Genomic DNA, 20,696 nt, shown 5'->3' with positions numbered 1-20,696 from the left:
ACATACCATGGTGTGTGCCTGGAGAAGGGACCTCTGACTCACACCTGGACCCCCCACCTTCACCAGTTTGTGCACATCCTCCATGGGGATGGGGCAGTGTAATAAAGCCTCTGATCGGCCTTATCATAAAGCAGAGCAATAGGGCTCAGGAGCTCAGTCCCTGGGTAGGGACCAGGTGCCCAAAGCTGGCTCGCTCATGCCAAGGCCGCAGGGCTGCCATCTAGCAAGCATGGTGATTATCAGCTCTATAGTGATTAGCAAGCTCTCAGGATTTCAGCCCTGCTTGCTAGGTAGCGGTGCCCTGGGCTTGAGGCTGCAGCAGACGGAGAGAGAGGAGAAGGAGAAGGCGCAGGCTGTTCCACGGAGATGGCTTTATTTGGGGAGGTCCGTGAAGGGTCCCTGCTCTTCTTCTTCCAACTAATGGGGTACAGTATGCTTCCTTTATAGGGTTGGAAAGGATCCAAGCTTGACCAATGGTAAGGAGTTAACATGACATTGCCTTATAGGGTTACAGAGGTAGGTTAAGGGCTGAAGACAGGGAAACAGGAATTTTCTTCTGCTGTTTTAGCATTCCTATTGTTCATATTCTCCATGGTGCTTTTCCCAAACTTATGGGGTTTACTACAGCAGTGTGCTGTCTGCCTCCAGAATCTCTGCCACAACCAGGGAGAGGAAGTGTACATCATGATGTAGACATCATGAAAATGGTTGTGCCATGCCAGCTGCCACGTGCTGGAGGGCTGGCAGGTGGCCTGCCACTTCTCCCAGAAGAGGAGGGAGACCATGCAGAGGCCAGTCCATGCCAGATCAAGCCCAGGCAGGAAGGTGGGCAAGCAGTCCATGTTGAAGCAGTTGTCATCCCATCTTGAGGATGTATGGATGATGGATCTACTCATCATTTCCTGGATGCTGTGCATGACCTTCAGGGTGAGGTTGCAGTACATGTCCCTGTAACTCCCCAGCTAGGTGTCCCTGAACTCCTGCCCTTTCCACCCCACACCCTGGCCCATTGCCTGCCCCACCATCTTCCAGGAGCTTGCCAAGGCACCCCACATCTTCCAGGTTCACACACCAGCTGGCTGGAGCACCCCACATGTGGCCAAGCTGTGGAGAAGGACCAGGGGCACAGTCACAGGGTCTGACAGCAAAGTGGCAGGGGGACAGCAGGTGTCACAGCAGCAGTGAGCAACAACATCACAGCCCAGACATCATCTAGCAGGAGAGAAACATGGGCAGGTAGTGCTGGAAAGGCCCATGACCCCCCGGCACTGTGCCTCATCCCATACCAGCTGTGCACCCTGGGTGGGAGAGAAAGGCATGCCACAGAGGCAGAGAGGCCTCGTGATGCAGTGGGCAGGGAGCTGGGGTCTGTGGGGGCTGCTGGCAGCAGGGCCAGCCCTGGTGGGCACGATGCTCCCACCACTGCATACAAAACATCCTCTGTGCTCCCAAGCAGGAGCAGAAACCACCTGGCTGCTGGCCAGCAGCTCTGGCCCCAAGCCTCACAGTGATGGGGCGCTGCTTGCAAACATCTCTGCCCCAGATTTCTCTTCCTGGGACTTATCAGGGCAGGCAAAGAGAAGAGAAAGGTGGGATCTCCCTTCCTGAGCCCTGCTGCTTGCACTGGGGAAGTTGCTGTGGTTGTCCGTCCTCCACACTGACCTTGCTGTGCTCCCCATCATTCCAGTGGTTGTCCTGTCCTGCTCCCAGCCTGCCTGCTGTGATCCCCATCATTCCACTGGTCGTCCTGTCCTGCTCCCAGCCTGCCTGCTGTGATCCCCGTGATCCCACCACACTCCCCAACACCCTGGCCTGATCCCTGCCATTCTGCCATGCTCCTCACTTGAGTCTACACCTACACCCAGTCCTTCCAGGCCTGGGGCACCACAGCACCAATCCTTCAGCTCTGGGGTGCTGGGGCAGTGGGGTGGGCTGCTCACTCTGCATTCAGGAGGTGAAGAGAGTGAGGGGTGCTGGGGGTGCAGTGAAGGGTGCCGGGGGTTGCAGTGAGGTGCAGTGAGCGACCCTGGAGCTGCCGGGGCTGCAGTGGGGGGTGCCGGGGGTGGCAGTGAGCGGCACTGGAGGTGCCGGGGGTGCAGTGAGGGGTGCTGGGGGTGCAGTGAGGTGCAGTGAGCGGCCCTGGAGCTGCCGGGGCTGCAGTGGGGGGTGCCGGGGCCGCAGAGCGGCGCCAAGGGGACGCACAGCGGTGCGGGTCTCCGGGGCGCCGCTCCCCTCCTACCCGTGAGGGGCGTGGCCTGGCTGGAATGACAGCTCAGTGACCAATAGAAACTCAGAAATGAGAGGTGGGCGGGTCCGGTCGGGCACGCCACCCAATCGCAGAGGTTGTGCCGGGTAGAGGGCGGGGTGAGGGCGGGGCCCCGTGACGTCACAGGCGGGGCAGCCCCGGCGGGGCTCCCGCGGAGGGTCCGGAGGCCGGCCCGGCCCGGCGGGGCTGGGGCATCGCCGCCCCCGCGGTGTCCCCACGCCCAGGGGCTGCCCCGCCGCCACCCGCGGGCTGCCGGGCAGCGGGGCTGTCCTGCCGGGCCAGGCTGGGGCACTCGCACGGCTCCCTGTGCTCCAGCCTCTGCCTGCACACATCCCGTGCCCCCGGGGCTCGGGGCGGTGCCGGGGGGCGGTGGGGCAGGGCTGCACCCCAGTCTCTCCCCAGCGAGCCCCGAGTGCTGGGGTGCAGTGCAGGTTCCAGCAGGCGTATGGGGCTGGCACAAGGTGTGGAAGGGTCTGGGATAGACACAGCCCTCGCCTTTCCTGGGGGTCTCCATCACAAGCCCTGCTTGGTGAGAACCCCCCCTCCGGGCACATGCAATGTGTCTGCACTTGAGGGCTGGAGTGACAGCCAGGACAGCAGAGGGAAAAAAGGGTGGGCTTCTTCTGGGGCATGCCAGATCTTCACCAGGCTAGAAACACAAGTGAAAGCACCAGAGCATCTCAGCAGGATTTCAGTGTTGCTGTTTAGTGGCCATGGGGGATGCTGCTCTGGGCAGCCTGGGCATACAAGCCCTTCTGCCTGTGTCACACACAGCAGCTTGGACAGGGCAGCTGAAACAAAACAGCCAGGGCAGCTAGAATGGATCTCTGGGGTAGTGGAGGCTTGCAGGGAGGATTTTTCCTTGTTTTTAATGGAGGATTTTTCCTTGTTTTTAACCCATTCTGCAGCAAGTCAAAGCTGTACCACTCTCCTGATCCTCTCCCTCCTGCTTGGCCTGCCCCATGTCCAGAGCCTATGTTCGATGTCTGGAAGAATTGAAATAATAAAGCTGTGACCTGCCAGTGGCATCAAGCTCTTTGCCCCTGTGCCTCACTCCCAGCCAGCACGCTGTAACCTGGAGGTGATGCTCCGTGCCCTCTTGAGCCCAGCCCCATCTTACAAACCTGGGGTACAGCTAGCGTGACCCAAATGGCTGCTCTGAGAGCAGCGTTGGGCCGTGTCTGTAGTTGCCTGCTAACAGCTGAATGCTCAGTCCTGTGCCTTCCCCACTGCATCAGCCACTTCTCCTTCCTGTCCCAAAGAGTGCCCCAAGGCCTGGGATGACCTGGTGTGAGGTACACAGAACTCCTGGCCACAGCTCACCTGCAGCCCAGCTCCAATGGCCACCCTGATAAAGCCCCTGGCTACAGCAAAAGCACAAGGTATTGGCATTAGGAACAGGACAAAGCTCTGGAGCCTTGTGAAACCCTTCTCATCATCTCCCAATATTGAAGGAGAGGTGTAGCAAGGTGGGTGTGACTCCCCCCAGCACCCTGTGCACACACCACCCCTGCATCCTCACCTCAATCCTCTCTCCCAGGTGCCCGACCTGCTGCCAAGGAAGGGCCTGCAGCCACTCGGGGAGGGTGTCCAGAGGGATGGATGCCACTGGGTTCTCAGGCAACCCAGATGGCCTTTGGTCCCTTCTCTACTGCACTTTCTTTTAAAATCATGTTGTTTTTCAATGGAAATGGAATCACTTTCACCAGCAGATCTTAGTTCTTCATGTGTGGAGCAGAAGGCAGTGACAGAGTGTTTAGGCTCATGGATGTGACCTGAAGGTCTCACACACCACAAAACAGCACCCAGAGTCTCCCCCACCAAACAGCCATCCAGATGAGATGCAGCACAGCATGGATTAGGCAGAGGTATGATCCAAAATCCAGAACTTTAGTGAAGCAGGAGAGGGTGTCTAAGGACAAGGAGAGAAAGCTGCTTTGATGTGTATCAGGATGTTTATCTTGATATCAAAAGCCCTAGTTCTCTTTTTTAATGAAGTGGCTCCTCCCTTTGAAGTGGATCCTCCTGTGTTGTGCATGGCTGCAGCTCAGGGAGATCCTGCACAGACTTCACCCTCCTCAAATGTTAATTTTTCTCTTGTGATTTGCCTGAAAACTGTGAGACCAAAGTGAAAACTCAGGGATGAGAGCAGCCGAGCTGCCTTTGGACCTGCCAGACAGAGGAGGGGGTCAGACAGATTTTTGAAGGCAGGTTGAAGGCAGGGTGCAGGGAGATGCTGTGCCTGGGAGCGCTTGGCACCTCCCTGCAGCACCTACAGCCTCGGGGTGTACAAACGTTTATGAAGTCCCTTGAGAGGGGGTGGGTGTTGCTCCAGGTCCTCCCCCACCACAGGGAGGAAGCCTCCAGCTCAGATTATCCATCTTCCCAACAGGAGACGGCTTCATTAGTTAATTAGAACAACAATCCTCATGGGCTCATCTGGGATTTGTAGTTGTGCTGGCAGGAGATTTGCTGACTGCAGGCAAGCCCTGGGGCAAAGCTGCTCAGGAGGACTTGGCACACGGAGCCCTCAGGGACTTACCTCCCTCCCTTCCTGCTAAGCCAGGAGCCTCTGGATTGCACTTGTTCCAAGCCCATTTAATTTTAGCCAAAAACATTCCTCTTCAAAATGCAGAGCCTTGTGTTTTAGCTGTGGAGGTGATGAAGCATATTTATGTAAAGTAAGAATAATCTGTAATATTCCTCCCATTGTAGGCGCCTCTCTCAGTCCAACAGGAAGCTTCAATATGATTTCTTTAATGCGGGCTCCATTGAGAGTTCTGTTCACACATAACAACATATTGCCTAGCACTTGGGGCTCAAGGGAAATTTTAGTGGTAGTGTTTGAGTGGGGGGAAATGATTTTTAAGGGAAAACTTTAATCTGCAAGCCATAAAGGGAACAGTGGCTTTTCGTCTATGGACAGTGTTCTCAGCCTCTACTAACTTGATTTTATCTTCCTCTGCAGGCTTGCTTCTTAAGATAAATTTATCCAGGATTGCATTTGGTGTAACAGCTTGATTTCTGTTGGTGCAAGGCTGATTTCTCACAAGAGCAACTGCCTTAATTTCCTACCATTTGACAGCAAGTGCAGCTGCATTTTGTACTCGTAGACTTTGTCCTTGCAAGCCCAGCCCTTCCTCTGCTCACCAGCCTGGATGTGCCAAGGCTGCTCCTTCAGCATCACCCCTCTGTGGGCCATAGATGTCTGCTTCAGGGATAGAAACACTTGGCTTCCTTGTCCTAACAGAAAGAGCTGGCAGGACTCACAGATCCTACCCCAAGATTCATCCAAAGGGGTAAATCTAAGCTGCAGCACTCGGATGCACCCCGGACATCCCCAAACTCTCATTGCTATGGCAACAATTTAGCAAATTTAGCACCGCAAAATTATTTGCAATTTTAAACTGTTGCCAAGATCTTCCTCAAAGGCTCTCTGCGGGTTGTTTTGCTCTGGTTTTTCATGTAACCTTCCCCCCCTTTCATGTGCTCTTCATTTTGGCACAGCTCCCTTCCTTGAGGGATGACCTTTCCCACCCATTTACTCACTCTGCTCCTTGGCCATGCTGGCCTCGCAAATCTTGTTAAAGGACGTGTTCATTTACTGGAAGTCTCCAGCATGCGGATCTGAGCAGTTCTCATGCTGTCTGCAGGCAGTCTGCCCCCCTGGCTGCTCTATTAATTTCTCTTAGCAAGCTCCCTGATTTCTATGCAGTTCCCTTGATGAAGTTAAGCACGACTCAAGTGGTTTTTCCGCTCGACAGAGCAGGTCTTCAACAGCCCTCTTCTAAATTGCCAGGGATAAAGTCCCGAGTCCAGCTCCCCCGCAGGTTTCCTCACCAACCTCTCCAAGAAACTCAATTAGCAGCAGCTGAAAATTGTGATGCTTTGCATCACCAGCGTATTTTCCTGATTTCCCATGTCTCAGTGTCCCCCTTTCCTGTCTGCTGCTCCCTTCCAGCCATGTGACCATGGCAGCTGCTGTTTGTCCCTTGACACATTCCCCCTGCAATGCTCTGGTCCCTCTGGGTACAGCCAAGCCTTTTGTCCCTCATACCCACAGCCCCTGCACCCCTACCCTGATGCCAAACTGGGCATGCCCTGCCACTCTTGTGTTCCCTCACTCCCCCAGGTGTTGTGACATGATGTGCTGCTGGGACAATGCTGGCTCTCAGTGCCCCCTGACACCCCCTTGTCCCTGCTCTGGGCTGACTTTGCCATGCTCAGCTCTGTCTCAGTTCTGTGGGACAGGTATCCATGGCAGGGTGTTTCCCAGGAGCAGGGCCCTGGAGAGCTGCCCCACGGCACTGGAGCTGGGCTTTTTCCCGGTGTATCTCCCACTTGTGAGTGCCTGGCTCCCAGCTGATCCTCACCCAGCGTGCAGCAGACTGGGGGTGAAGCTCTGAGGGGTCCCTGATCCCCTCTCCGAAGGGTGGGGATGGCAGCAGGGAGGATGAGACCTGGAGCTAGGGCATGGGGGAGGAGGAGGGGTGAGCAAGCAGGCTGTGCATGGGCTCCCCCAGGGAAAACAGGGTCCCTTTGCATGCACAGAGCTGCTCCCTCGGGCTGGCCATGGCGCAGGCACTGCCTGCAGGGCTGAGGGACAGCCAGGGAGCGAGCAGGACAGGGCCAGTGCCTGTGAGCTGCACGGTGGTGCCAGCCGTGGGTGATGGATGGGGCTGTGTGGGGAGGGCAGTCAAGCCTTGCTACTCTGATGAGAAAATCATCGAGTGGCTGCAGGGTGCTTCAGGCAAGCTGCAAAAATAAGAGAGCAGCCAGGGCATTCTCTGAGCCCTTCATCATCCCCAGAGCAGCACAGTGACAGCCATGTCCAGCCAGGGAGCAAGCTCTGTCTGTATCCACCATGGGATTTACATTGACTGGGGTGGAAAGGCTTTGCCTCCCTGGGTCTGGCAGCACAGTGAGCAGGAGGGCTGAGGACTCCCAGGGCAGCTCCAGGGGCTCTGTGCCTCTTGACCCGGGGTTTCATGAGGATACAGGGAGAAAATGCTGAGGCGGGGACGGCAGGGTTACACGTCCCTCCCTAGACACCTGCCTGGGGACTCACCAACCCCCAGGTGACCGATCTGGTGACACCCCCAGCCACCCTTCCACCCACACCTCCCAGCCACGGCGGTTAGCGAGGGGCACAGCACCCCTGGGCACCCAGACAGACCCCAAAACCTTGGACCTCTCACCAGCCCCCTCCCGCTGCTTCCTGGCCAGGCACACGTGGGCAGGGAGAGGAGGAGGAGGAGGAGGGATGCCGGGTGCTGCCTGCGTGCGCGCAGTCTGCTGCAGGGCTCAATAATTCAGGCCTGACACATTAAAGTTGCATGGCATGCAATTGCCATCTGCAACGACAGACTGCGTCAGGGCTGCTGGGTGATGAGCGCGGGCAGGAGGCGCTGGGCGGGCAGCGGTGGGAGGGTCCGGCAGCCCCCGAGGAGGGCAGGGTGAGGGCAACAGGCGGAGCACCTCTTTAGCGGGGACTGGCGTGGGAGGAGGTTGTGGCATGAAGCACAACACCAGTGTTTGGGATGCACGTTTCCAAGAAACTTGTGTTGGAGCAGGGAGCGCTGGCCCGATGGCACTGACAGCCCAGGCAGGATGGAGCAGGGATGCGGCAATCAGGGTGATACTGCTCCCGGGGCTGCCGCCTTCTTGTGCACCCCCTGTGCCCACTGCATCCTACCCTGTCAGGACGGAGGCTGTAGAGACTTATGCTGCCCCACACACGAGTCAAAAACTCTACCCAGCTGCGTCTGCCCCTGACCTGGCATGGCTCGAAACCCCCCCCTCCCCATCCCTCTCCAGCACTGAGGAAGCAAAGCTCCTCATCGGCTGTTCCGGGAGTTGGTTGCCATGGGGATGTCAGATGTACCTGGCTGTTATAAGGGATACTGTTGCCATGGTTATGTGGTTGCTGTGCCTGGCAGAGGCAGGGATGGAACGTCGGGAAAGCTGTTTACACTGGGAGGGTGGGACTCACAGAGAGCCCAAGTCTCTGAGCAGGAGGAGAAGGGAGGAGAGTCCAGCCTTCAGCCCAAGTGCATCCTCAAGGGGCAGGGGCTGGAGGCCATGGGGAACTGTGACAGAAAAGCTCACTAGACCCACAGGCACGGACACACTGGTGCTCCTGACCTTGCAACAAAGGGGAGGTGACTGAGGGGAACTGGAGTCCCCCACGGTGTGTCCCGGGGAGAGGTGGGAGGCACACACACCCCTTGTGCTGGGTGTGCCACAGGAGAGACCTGCTTCTCCATGCTTGGTGCCTGGAGCAGGGAGCAAAAACCCTTCCTGTCCTGCAGGAAAAAAAAAAAACCCTTCCTGTCCTGTACTGTGTGTTCTGCACTTGCACCGAGCTGCACCCTGAGCTAGGCATGGGTTTCTGCCCACCCTGGGACTGGGAGATGAAGTGAGAATGGGGATTCCCAGCTCTCAGCAGGCAGCCCACGGGCCCCCAGGGACGAGCTGGGCTGGCAGAGAGTGCCTGGATTCCCTCCAGTGCTGCTTGGCTGAGCTCCCTCCTGGGCAGTGCGGTCAGATGCGTGGCCTGTCCTTGAGATGAAAAATGCAGTTGCTGGTTTAATTAAAAGGAGAGGGAGCTCTGAGCTGCACCAGCTGCCCAGAAAAGCGGAGTCTAGCAGAGCTGGTGTGTGGCTCCTCCAGGCTTCCCTGGGCAGCTCTCCTGGCTAAAACCCTTGCCCACCTCTTCCAGGACCCCTCAAGGGCCCAGTCCCATATGTGTCACCCCGTGGTGTCTGCTGTGAGGCAGGCCAGGGGCTGTGCAGCTGCTTGCACAGGCACTGCTCATCCCACCACTGGCTCTGTTATTGTAGAGTCTTCACAAATTTGACAAGCAGCGGGTTTGCACTTCAGCCCTGCAGCAGTGGGACAGGGGGTGAGGGATGGGTAAGGATGCTGCATGCAGCCCTGACACCTCTATGAAACTGGGATGAATTGGTGTAGGACAAGCTTGTGCCCAGTGGGCACTCCACTCGACCCTCTTGCTGATGTGAAAGCTAAAGCTGAGCTCCTCATCCTCTGGGGGCTGCTGCTACCAGTGGGGTGCAATTGGACTTAATTAACAAATTAATCCTTAATCTGTCACCTGGCCAGACAGGACATTCAGTATGGCAGAAAGAGGGCTGAGGATGAGCTCAGGGGGAAGGAAAATGGCAGATGCAGGTTCCCCAGTCCTTGTACAATGACTGGGACTCCTGCCCAGGCTGCCCAGCACACTTCCACACCAGGCTGGCTCCCCATGGGCATAGTCCCCACCAAGGCCCAGAGACAGAGGCAGCAAACCCCTGAACTCACCAGCACTGCCATGGTCCTCACCAGCTCATCCCTCCTCCTGCTCTGCCAATCCCATCCCCACAGTCCCCACAGTCCCCACAAACCCCCACAAACCCCCAAGCCCACCCTGCTCTGGCCAGCTGGGGCCCAGCTCCCAAGAAGCAGTTTTAATTAGATTGCAATCCTATTACATAGCTGCCTGCCTGCCTGCAGTTGCTAATCCTGTTAAGCATCCAGTAAATCTCCCTGTGCCGGGCTCTGTCCCCAGGGGTACAGGGAGGGGGGCTGCTGGCGGGTGGGCTCTGCTCAGCCAGGATGTGGCTGGTAGGATGCAGAGCTTTGCCTCAGGATTCCACCGTGAAGACCCCTGCAGGGCTGAGAAATTCTCAGGAGATTGGGGAAGTCCCCAGAGGGGTGAGAAGTTTCAGTGAATCTTTCCCTGTCCTCCCTGGACCCCTCTGAGCTGCTGTGTCAGTGAAACCCCCCTATCCTTGGGGTACACACACAGCCCGAGAGTGTGTCACCACACCATGGTCACCACTGGCTGCAGTGAGTGCTGAGCCCACAGGTTTGCCCGTGAGCCAGACAAGGAGCAGGGGCTGAGAAAGGGCTGTCCCAGCCGGGTCACAGTGTGCAGCCCATGCAGTGCCCTCCCACTGGAGCCCAGTGCCCTGCAGAGACAGCGCTGGGGGCAACAGCAGGGACACAGGGTCACTAGTCTGGGTGGCAGTGACATGTGGGGTGCTGAGGCAGGCTGTCCCAGGCAGTGGGTGACACCAATAGGCTGTGGGCTCCTAGGGACGTGGCCTTTGAAGGCAGAGGCCTCTCAGAGCTCTGCACTGCTGTGGCAGGCAGCAGCAGCACTCAGTGGCACCTACACCCCCTACAGCTATGGGCTCACCACGGTCCTGCAGGCTTGGAGAGGATCCTAGATGCCCTGGTACAGCATAGGTGCTCCCGGGTCAGACATGACAGCCATCTGTGAGAGCACAGTGCCCCAGCAAAGACATCCCAGCCTTGAAACCTGTCATGACAGGAGCCAAAACACTACGGTCTCTGCTCCCCACCTTCTGCCAGCCACTTTGCTCTGTTGGAGCTGCATCAGCTCTAGAGTAGCCACCACAAAGTGGCAGCTCTGACTGAGAGCCAGAGACTGTTGCCATTCCTCCGCTCCACACCAAACCACATCCCCTCAGCAACTCCATGGCCTGGCAAAGAGAGGAATGTGACCTAGCTCAGCCTTGAGACCCCACAGCTCTGCCCCAGACTGAGCCACAGCAACCCCTGGAGACAAGTTCAATCAGGCTGTAATTGGAAGAACAGGTTGGCACAGGTGGCTGTGTGCCTGTCCAGAGGAGTCCTGGCACCCCCAGAGAGGGGTGGCCAGCAAAGAGAGTGGGTGCCGAGCCCCACAGGACTGCTGTCCAGGACAGAGGAGTCTGAGCTGGTAGCATCAGCTGGTACAAATACTGTTGATGGAGGCCACAGCGGGGTCGACGAGGCCCAGCTCCTCCTGTTCGTTGACGCAGAGCTGGTACCCACACCCCTTGCGCCGGGGCAGCGGCCCCAGGCGCCGGCTGGGCTTGGCGCGGGGCGGCAGCAGGAAGCCGACGCTGCCGGCGATGAGCAGGTGCCAGATGCTGTGGATGTAGAAGTAGTTCTCCTCTGTCTCCACGAAGGCATAGAGCAGCACGGCCGCCGCCGCGATCAGCGCGCCCGGGCACAGGTAGAAAGCCCAGCGCTTCCAGGTGGGAGGGTAGCAGTGGCGGCGACGGATGGTGCGAGCCGTCTGTGGTGGGGAGAGGACAGGCTGGAACAGGGACACACAGCAGGGCCAGGCACGGCCTCTGTGCCATGGTGACACACCCCTCAAGAGCCAGGGAAGAGTGAGGGCAGCAGAGAGGAGATGCTGGCAGGGGCAGGATGGGGACATAAGGGACATCATCTTACCCAGGCGACGGCCATTATCCCCAAAGCGAAAAGGCTGGGCCCCAGAAGGTTCCAGAGCCCGTGACGGTCCATCTGCAGAGCCATGGACAGGAGCATGGCCCCCAGCAGGTAGAGCACCTGTGGAGCAGTGGGGCACCCATCAGGATAAATCTCTCCCATGCCTGCCCTGCATGCTCCCTCCCCACACTTGCCTGCTTGACTATGGGCTGGAGCCGGGCCATGGCGATGACAGTGACCCAGACAGACATGAGAGAGCCCAAGAAGTCACAAAACTGCAGCACATCATACTCCATGATGCAGAACACCACAATGCCCGGCTGGTCGCAGGCATGGTAAAACTGGGGTAGCAGGAAAAGGCTGTGAGAGCTGCCCTGCACAGCCCCAGCCCTTTGCTGCCCCTCAGCTGCCCCACACACACTCACAGTGGAGAAGAACATGGTGAAGATGTAGACAGCAGCTTCTAGGAGGTAGTGGCTGCGGACAGCAATAGCCACGGGAGGCACAAACATGACATTGCTGAGGCACAGCAGCAGCGTGGAGAGGAGCTGGAAGCCGTAGGAGAAAGCCTCAGCATTGTCTGTGCAGCCCCAGCCGTTCCAGCCTGTAACCAGGGAGAGCTGCCATCACCACTGCAGCACTCGCAGGGTCTGGGGGGTGAGCAGGGAACCCCCTTTCCAGCACCCTGCAGAGACCTGGCACGAAAGGACTACTGGGACACAAGTGGTATCCAAAGGGAAGGGAAGGGAAGGATGCAGGGTCCGTGGGTGCCGGGCTCAGCTCTCACCAGCCTTGCACTCGCAGGCAGCGTACAGGTAGTTGTTGGTGCGCAGCAGCTTGCACTGGCCGTAGATGCCGCAGTCGTTGATGCAGGGTGAGAGGTAGGCGCGCAGGTACACCTCAGCTGTCACGTTAGTGCACGGCTCAAACCTGCGGGGTGGGAGAAAGGGGTCAGCCCTCGTCCTGTGCCCTTGAAGAGCTCCTGCCTCTACCAGAGCCACCTGTCTCACCCAGACTTGGCAGGTGATGGGAGACCCAGGGACTGGGCAAGCTTGAGAATGAGATTCTTTGGTGCTGCACAGGTAGCTGAGAGCTGGTCCCCAAGGATCCTGTGTGCTTCAATTGTTTGTGCCAGCCTGAATGAGCAGGAGGAACGTGGCCATGCTTAAAGCCCCTCTGCCTTTAGCAGCACACTCAGCTGGTTCCCATTTCATTTGGCTTTTGCTGTGCAAACACTATGCCCTGCCTTGCAATGGCCATGTGTGAGCCCATCAGGGAAGGACTGACTGTGGCTGGCAACTCAGCGTGAACTAGAAACGCAGCAGAGGAGTCAGAGCAGGCACACCAACCCCACTGCCCTTGGCTGCCCCTGCAAAAGACTCTGGGCACTGCCAGCACTCCTTAGCTTCAGCACACCCCGAGCACAGACAGCCCCACAGGCTGACAGCACGTCCAGCTGCTGGGTGGGCACACACAGGCACCCCAACATGCGCAGGTATGCACACAGTGCCAGCTACATGTGGGTCTGCTGTCCACTGACTGTGTCCTCACACAATCTAATCTGCACATGTGTGTGTGCAGAACATACACAGCCCTGACTGCTTCAGCAAAGCCCTGACTGCTTGTGCAAACCAGAACATGCCCACAGAGCTGGCTGCACATATGCACCCAAACATGCATGCAGCACCATCCGCAGTCATGCATCCTTGCACGTACAGACACACACACACCAGCCTCATTCTTCCACAAGGCTCCAGGCAGACACAGAGACCAGGAACAGAGCCACAGCAGTCCCTGGAGATGCTGAGCAGAGCCCCAGCCTGACCAGAGATGGCCCCTCACTGGCAGAGCAGAGCCCTGTCCTCCCAGCGACAGCCCGCTCCCCTCCCAGGCACGGGTACAGATGGGCCGTGCCGCGGACGGGGGCGGAGAGAGAGGCGCTGACAGATGCCCGGCGTTCGCGGGCTGACAGGCACTTCCTAACTGCGAGACAGAGGGAAGAGCCGCGGGGACCCGCAGATGGCCAGGCAGATGCGAGCCGGAGCCATCCGTGCCCACGCAGCGCTCGCACGGTGACACGCGGTGACACGCAGTGACACGCGGTGACACACGGCCCGCAAAGCCACGTGCACCCAATGAGCAGAGACAGCAGCACAGGGCACAGGTGCACCCACAGACCCACGGCACGCACAGGTCACGGTGAGGACACCCCCCTCGGGGCACAGGGAGGGGATGTGCTGCTGGGGCTTACCCGTGCTCCGTGGCACAGAGCGAGCGCAGGCTCAGGTACCAGCTGCCGGTCTGTGGGTAGGGGATCCGCAGGCGGCTGAGGCTGGCTGTGGCATTAACGGAGAGCAGGAAGCCTGCCAGAGACTCTGTGGGTCAGAAGAGCTCTGGGTGAGCAGAGCAGCCCCCTGCCCTGGACAGAGCTGGAACAGGGACAGGGTACCCTGTGCCAGGCTCCAGGGCCACATGCCCCCGTGGTCTCTGCAGCCTCCCCCCAGCCAGCCTCATGCAAGACACAGGGGTGGTGACCCCATGGACATGGCAGGATGGACATGCACAGCCCAGCCTACCTGTCTCACAGGTGACCGAGGCATTGTCACCAGATGTCAGTGGGACTCCATGGTTCAGACACCCAAACACTGTCACATTCTCACCACACAGGGAGCTCTGATGGCAAAGGAGATGGCCTTAAACCAGTGCCAGGGGTGCCCCCTGCTCTGACAGCACTTGGATCACAGCACACCAACTAGCAGTGCCCTAACCCACTGCCCTTCACACAAGAGCACCCCAAACCTGGGCCTTGGAGCACCCTAATCCATTCTCCATCACCCAAAAACTTCACAACCACTGCCTGTGACCCCAAATCCTGTTCCCTGCCCTGCTGAAGCCTTGACATCACCCATCTCCCATCCTGCCCCCCACCCCAAGCCACCCTGCCCCCCCCAGGGTGTATGTGGCCACCTCACCACGTTGAGCCGCAGCTCCAGGTTGAGCACTCCACCACTGTCCAGCACTGGCAGGAGGTTGATGACGAAGACAGCAGGGCGGTCAGGTGGCACCGACACATTGGGCCCGAAGAAGATGTAGAAGTGAACAGAGAAGGTGTCCAGCTCGTTGCGCAGCGTGGGCCGGACGGGCCAGCACCGCTCTTCGGTGTGCAAGGTGACAGGGATGGGGAGCGGGTGCTTGGTGTCGTTGGGGCTGGTGGGTGGAGGGCTGTCCCCCAGCGCCAGCCCACCCGCCGAGCCGAAGGAGTGGGGCATGTTCATGGAGGCACTGGAGGGCAGGAAGGGAGGCCGGGCCAGGCTGGGTCGGGAACAGTCTGGAGGGACAGAGTCATCAGCCTGGGCACCACACAGCCCCAGCCCACTCTTCATTCCCACCTTTCCTTCTTGCCCGCCGTTCATCCCCATTTGCAACCCAGCCCCAACACCTCACAGCATTCCCATCCCAGCAGAGCTGAGTATAACCCTGTGCCCAGCTGCAGACAGATCCTGAGGGCATCCTTTAGCCCCCACACCAAAGCAGAGTAAAGACCATGCCTCCACCCACACCTCCACATGCACCCTCACCTGTGAGCTGCACGGTGACCTGGAAGGAGACAGTGCCCGGCACCCCAGGGTGTTTCTCCACCAGCACGTAGTACCAGTGCTGCCAGAAGGGCAGGTCCTGTGCCAGCTGGCAGGGAGTGTGTTCCCGGCAGTCCAGGGTTGTGGAGTTGTGCAAGGGAGGAGCCTTGGCCCGCACACGCAGCCAGAGTGGGCAGCCCTCGGCGCCACGGCACCGCAGCACCTCCACGAGCACTCGCGATGTGTAGCTGGGCACAAAGACCCTGTGGGACAGCAGTGCCAGGCTGTGCCCATCACTACGGACTAACAGGGCTGGGGAGGGAAGCCAGAGGGATGGGACACCCCCATCTCCCCACCCTGAGAATGCCCCCTCCGTGGGTGACCTTCTCACACTCACTTGTAGAGGCAGGAGCGGTTGTGGGGGGCCATGCTCTGCTCGGTGACATGACCGGGGTACAGCACAGCGATGTTCACCAGGCGCTGCACGATGAGCTGTGGCTGGAAGAGATACTGGCACTCCTCGTAGAGCCCCTGCAGCAGAGGAGAGTCAGCACAGGGCAAGGGGCACAGGGCACTGCCCCCACTTGGGACACCTGCCCTGGGCACTGCCAGCCCAGAGCAGTCAGACCCCAGCCCTGCCCCACCATGGTCCCTCCAGGCCCTTCACCTTAACAGAGATCTTGCCCTCATCCTTGGGCAGGTGGGCAGCCAGGAACCAGTCCCCGGGCAGTGGGCTGGTGACATTGAAGACGCCTGTGGTGCGGTTGGGCAGGGTCCAGGTGAGGGTCAGTGCGAAGGAGCCAGGGACAGCCGTGTCCCTGGGGAAGTGCGTGTGCAGTGGGTTAATGACAGATGGAGCCCCTGAGCGGAAATACCTGCAGGAGAGACAGCAGTCAGCAGGGTGTAGGCTGGGCAGTGTGTCCTACATGTGAGTGTCTTCCTCTGTGCTTGAAGACATCATGGAAGCTGGGACCTTTCTGGAGACTGAGCCTTCCTGAGTGGGTGTTCAAGCAAAACAGTTCATCTGTGAGATGCACAGAAGAGTGGAGCCTGCATTGGTCCTGGGAAGATGAATCATGGGGAGAGAGCGTACATGTTGTCTAGGTTTTGGCTGGGATAGGGTTCATTTTCTTCTGAGTGGCTGGTACAGTGCTGTGTTTTGGATTTAGTATGAGAACAATGTTGATAACACACTGACGTTTCAGTTGTTGCTCAGCAGCGCTTACCCTAAAGCCCTTTTCAGTGTTTCATGCTCTGCCAGAGAGCGGGTGCACAAGATGTTAGAAGGGAGCATGGCCTGGAGAGCTGACCCAAACTGACCAAAGTAATATTCCATACCATACAGAATACCATTCTGTTCCATATAGAGCCTCCTGGCCGGTGTATAAACTTGGGAGAGTTGGCATGGAGCCACCAATCACTGCTGGGGGACAGGTTGGGCATCAGTCAGCATGTGGTGAGCAATTGTGTGATGAATCACTCATCTTTCTTGGGTTTTACTTCTCTCTCTCCTTTTTGTTACTGTTGTTATTATTATTATTTTTGTAGCTGTTTTATAATTAGTGATATTGGCATATTTATTTTGATTAGTTAACTGTTTTTATCTCAACCCACGAGTTTTACTTTTTTTTCCATGATTCTCCTCCCCACCAGGGGAGCAGGGGGGATGAGCGAGCAGCTTCATGGTACTCAGTTGGCAACCTGGTCTAGTGGAACACGTCCCATGGTAGCAGGTTGGAACAAGATGATCTTTAATGTCCTTTCCAACCCAAAGGATTCTGTGGTTCTATGATTCTTTGACTCTATAGGTACACGTGCTTGTGCAAGCAAAGAAGCAGGCAAGAGCAGGCAAGCTGTGGGGCAAATCCAGGCAGGAGCAGCAGAGGAAGGCAGGAAGGATACAGGCAGGCTAGGCTGCTTACTCACACGGTGATGCTGCGGTCTGGACATTGATCCCCAAAGGTGCCACCTTGCTCCTTGAAGGTGATGAGGTTCCAAACAGCGATGACTGTGTCCTCAGGAATGTGGAAGTGGAAGAGCTCGATGCTGGCAAAGGAGCGGAAGGGGCTGAGCTTGCGTGGTGTGCGGGTGAAGTAGTCGGTCACAAAGAGCCCGTCTGCAAAGGAGACCCAGGCAGCTCTCAGTGGGGCAAAGGGCTGGGGAGGGGGTTGTGGAGCACCCCCCCAGAGCAGGCCAACCACCCAGGCTCTGATTATGTCACAAGCATCCAGCAGCCTGGAGGCAGGAGGGGCTGGGACAGTGCCATTTCAGCGAATGCCCAGGGCTGATGTCAGCTGTCCCCAGCTGTGTCACCCAGCCCTGGCACAGTCTGCATCATTCCTGGTTCAGCACAGCCTCAAGTCTGGTTCATCAAGCTGTGGGCACTGATTTGCAGTAGCCTGAGGATCCCATGGTCCTGGCTGCTCATGCTCTGCTTCCTGCATTTTACCTCTAATAGTAAAGGGATATTTTTCATGGCTTCAGCTATGCCCTAGCAGGTCAGCTCCCACAGGAACACACCTTCCCCCTCATCTGCCTGCTGGGGAGGCTCAGCACCGAGCCCATCATAAAGTGCAGACTTTCATCCTCGAGCTACAAGAAGAAGGAGCAGGCAGAGCACTTCCTGTGCTGCCTTCCAGCTCTCCCATGGTTTGTGGAGGAGGAACGGTGCACATATGTGTGCACATATGCACACGTGGGTGCAGTCTGCGTGCACGGCAGAGTGGAGGCGTGCAAGCCCACGCCCAAGGGGGTGTGTGCCTGTGCACAGCCCCATGTCTGAAAGATGCTTCCTGCAAGCCCACAGCACAGGTGGGGGCCACCTCCCCCTGACAAGCTGCCTGACAGGTCGATTTTCAGGAGCCCCATCAGCAGTGAGACAGCCACTTCTTTGTCACAAGAGAGAGCAGGACCAGAGACAGCAGCCATAACTTCACCTACCATTACCACACTATACCAGTGCCAGCCTGGAAGGCCCATCCATTTTTCTCTAGAGACACAGCAAGAATGAGATACCCCTCTTCACAAGCTGCTGGAAAGGGGGAGGCCAACAGAGGGTGGGCTGGGAGCAGGTCTGTGCCCAGGAGGACTTGTCCAGCACGAAGTGGGACAGCTGAGAAGAGGGTCTGCTTTGCACTACATGTTCTTGGCCGGGAGTGTGCGCATGTGCTTGTATGCACGTGTGTTTGTGCTGCGTGTGTGCAGCCCCAGCAGGCTGTACACTGACATGCATCTGCTCCCTTGTCTGGAACAAAGGCAGCTCCCCCTCCCCTTCACTCCCAGCCGGCACAAGCCAGGCATGAAGCACCTGTCTCCTCAATGCAAGAGCATTCGATCCCAATTTCTCCACCAGGAACCACCTGGTCACTCCACAGCCCCACGTGGGGACAGTGACCTGGCAGGGGACCCCAGGGAGGGTGTTGAACACAACTCCAGAAGGGGAATTGGGGGAAGGACCCAGAGCTATCCAGTCCCAGTGCAGCTCCTCCAAACTCTCTCACCCAGGGCAAGGTGAGGGAACTGGTTGAAGCAGAGGGTCAGTCTGAGGAGGCATGGCAGTGCAGCCAGACAGGGGAAAGGTGCTGGAGGATGGACTGCGATTACTATCCATGGAAGCGCAGTGGATGGAAGGAGAAAAGCCAAAGCCCCCCTGCTTCAGGCCGCCAGCGGCCAGAGCCGCAGGACACCAGCCCCGCGGCTACAGCCTCAGGTCGCGGCCGGCGGTCAGCACCGCGGACAGCTCCGCGGCCGGCGGTCAGCACCGCGCACAGCTCCCGCTGCCGCCCCACCGCGGCACCGGGCACCGGCAGCCCCGGCCAGCTTCCCTCCTTCCCGGGGGACGCCCCTCGAAGCCCCCAAGTATCCTTCCGCATCTCGGTCACTAAGCCAGCTCCCTGCCCCACAGCCTGCTCCTGGTCTCATATTGTCGTTGATGTATCCCCCGCACATCCTGACGCCCCGCTGGACACACACCCCCGTTTCTGCAGGCTGTCCATCTCCGCTGCCCCCTGCATGCACACAGCCTCCTGCCCTGCATCTGCAACCCCCCGAGCCCACTCACTGCCCACGCACACGCCTCCGTCCCAGGGTGTTCCACTGCCCGTGAACTGCCTGCGTCCTCCCCGCACGCACAACTCTGCACCCCACTGCTCATCTGTCTCCATGCCCCACTGCATGGGTACACCGTGCCCCATTGCATGCACATCCACACATCCCATTCCACAGACATCCAGTACCCTGTACACAGGCGTCCCTGTAGCCCATTATGCAAACAGCCCCCTGCACACGCATCTCTGCGTCCATTGCACCCACCTCATGTCCCATTGTAGGTGTACCCTGTGTCCCATGACACCCCACACCCAGGTGGGGACACCTCTGTACTCTGCGGCATATCTGCCCCACACCCCACTGCACGCTGGCCCCATCCCTTGTGCCACACTCACCGTGTCCCATCACATGTGCACCCCACATCCCAGGATGACATCCCCCCAAAACTGTGCCCTTGTGCTCCATTCTCACCCGCACCCTGCCCCACTGCATGCAAACCTCACATCCCATTGCTCTTGTAGCTCATCCCAAGCTACGCATTCCAAGTGCATCCCCTGACCCCCACCACATGGCGCCCCGCACCCGCCACCTGCACCCCTTCTCCTCACTGCATTCACCCACTCCCTGCCCCACTGCACGCACACCCCGCATCCCATTGTTCGTGCACTTCACACCCATCCCAAGCTCATCCCTCTGCCCCGTGACTCACACCTCCAACCCTCCTGCCCACCGCGCACACCCCCGTGCTCCATTACCACCTGGCCCCCGCCCCACTGCGTGCACCCCTCACATCCCATTGCTCTTCTGCCTCACGCCCACTACACGCTCATCCCGCTGCCCCACGGTGCGCTGTCCTGTGCTCCGCCGCACGGACCCCGCGCCCCGTGCCTGCATCCCCCTGCCCACCGCGCACATCCCGGCGCTCCAATCCCACCCCCGCACTGCGCGCACACCCCACATCCCACGGCTCCCGTACCTCACACCCATCCCAAGTTCATCCCCTGCGTCCCGCCGCACGCACCCCGTGCCCCACAGCTCCTGCCCAGCGCACACAGCCCCGCGTTCCGTCCGCAGCCGCCCCCCGCCCCACTGCGCGCACCCCCACACGCCACGGCTCCCGCACCTCGCACCCATCCCGAGCTCATCCCTCGCGTCCCGCCGCACGGAGCCCCGCTCTCCGCTCCGCCGCCTCTCCCACCCCCGGCACACGCGTCCCCCGCGGTACCGCCGAGCCCCCGCCGCGCCGGCACCCTCGACGTGCGCTCCCGCGCCCCGTCCCGCGCTCGCCCCGCCGCCCCACACCCGCGCCCCCCGCCCCGGTCTCCCGGCGGCGCTCACCGGCGGCGGGCGGCGGCAGGAGCAGGAGCGGCAGGAGCAGCAGCGGCAGCGGGAGGCGCTGCCCGCCGCCCCCGCCGCCCCGCCGGGCCATCGCCGCCGCCGCCGCCGCCGCGGCTGCCGTGGGGCGCGCGCCTCCGGCCGCCCCGCCGCGCACCGGCGGCCCTGACGTCACCCGCCCCCGCCCACCGGGACCGCCTCCCGCGCAGCCATTGGCCCCTTGG

At 59.2% G+C, this 20,696-nt stretch overlaps 1 protein-coding gene across 2 annotated transcripts; it reads right to left on the bottom strand.

Moving 5' to 3' along the window:
• Positions 1 to 10,857: 10,857 nt before the first annotated feature.
• Positions 10,858 to 20,635, bottom strand: TMEM8B (transmembrane protein 8B). Of its 2 annotated transcripts, none has more exons than XM_054652399.2 (13): positions 20,476 to 20,635; positions 17,017 to 17,206; positions 15,758 to 15,965; positions 15,488 to 15,621; positions 15,094 to 15,353; positions 14,488 to 14,843; positions 14,092 to 14,188; positions 13,767 to 13,890; positions 12,303 to 12,445; positions 11,941 to 12,119; positions 11,710 to 11,856; positions 11,519 to 11,635; positions 10,858 to 11,357 (listed from the first exon to the last, which is right to left on the bottom strand). In XM_054652399.2, the coding sequence occupies exons 1-13, from the start codon at positions 20,564 to 20,566 to the stop codon at positions 11,022 to 11,024; spliced, it is 2,382 nt and encodes a 793-aa protein (XP_054508374.2). In that variant the 5' UTR covers positions 20,567 to 20,635; the 3' UTR covers positions 10,858 to 11,021. The 2 variants fall into 2 exon arrangements, with proteins under 2 accessions (XP_054508374.2, XP_077027466.1); XM_077171351.1 differs by lacking the exon at positions 20,476 to 20,635 and adding an exon at positions 20,261 to 20,380.
• Between the last annotated feature and the right edge of the window lie 61 nt (positions 20,636 to 20,696).

Source organism: Agelaius phoeniceus, chromosome Z, assembly GCF_051311805.1.
Source record: "Agelaius phoeniceus isolate bAgePho1 chromosome Z, bAgePho1.hap1, whole genome shotgun sequence".
Taxonomy (NCBI): domain Eukaryota; kingdom Metazoa; phylum Chordata; class Aves; order Passeriformes; family Icteridae; genus Agelaius; species Agelaius phoeniceus.
Note: the sequence above shows the minus strand (reverse complement) of the source record. Positions and strands in the feature narration are given on the sequence as shown.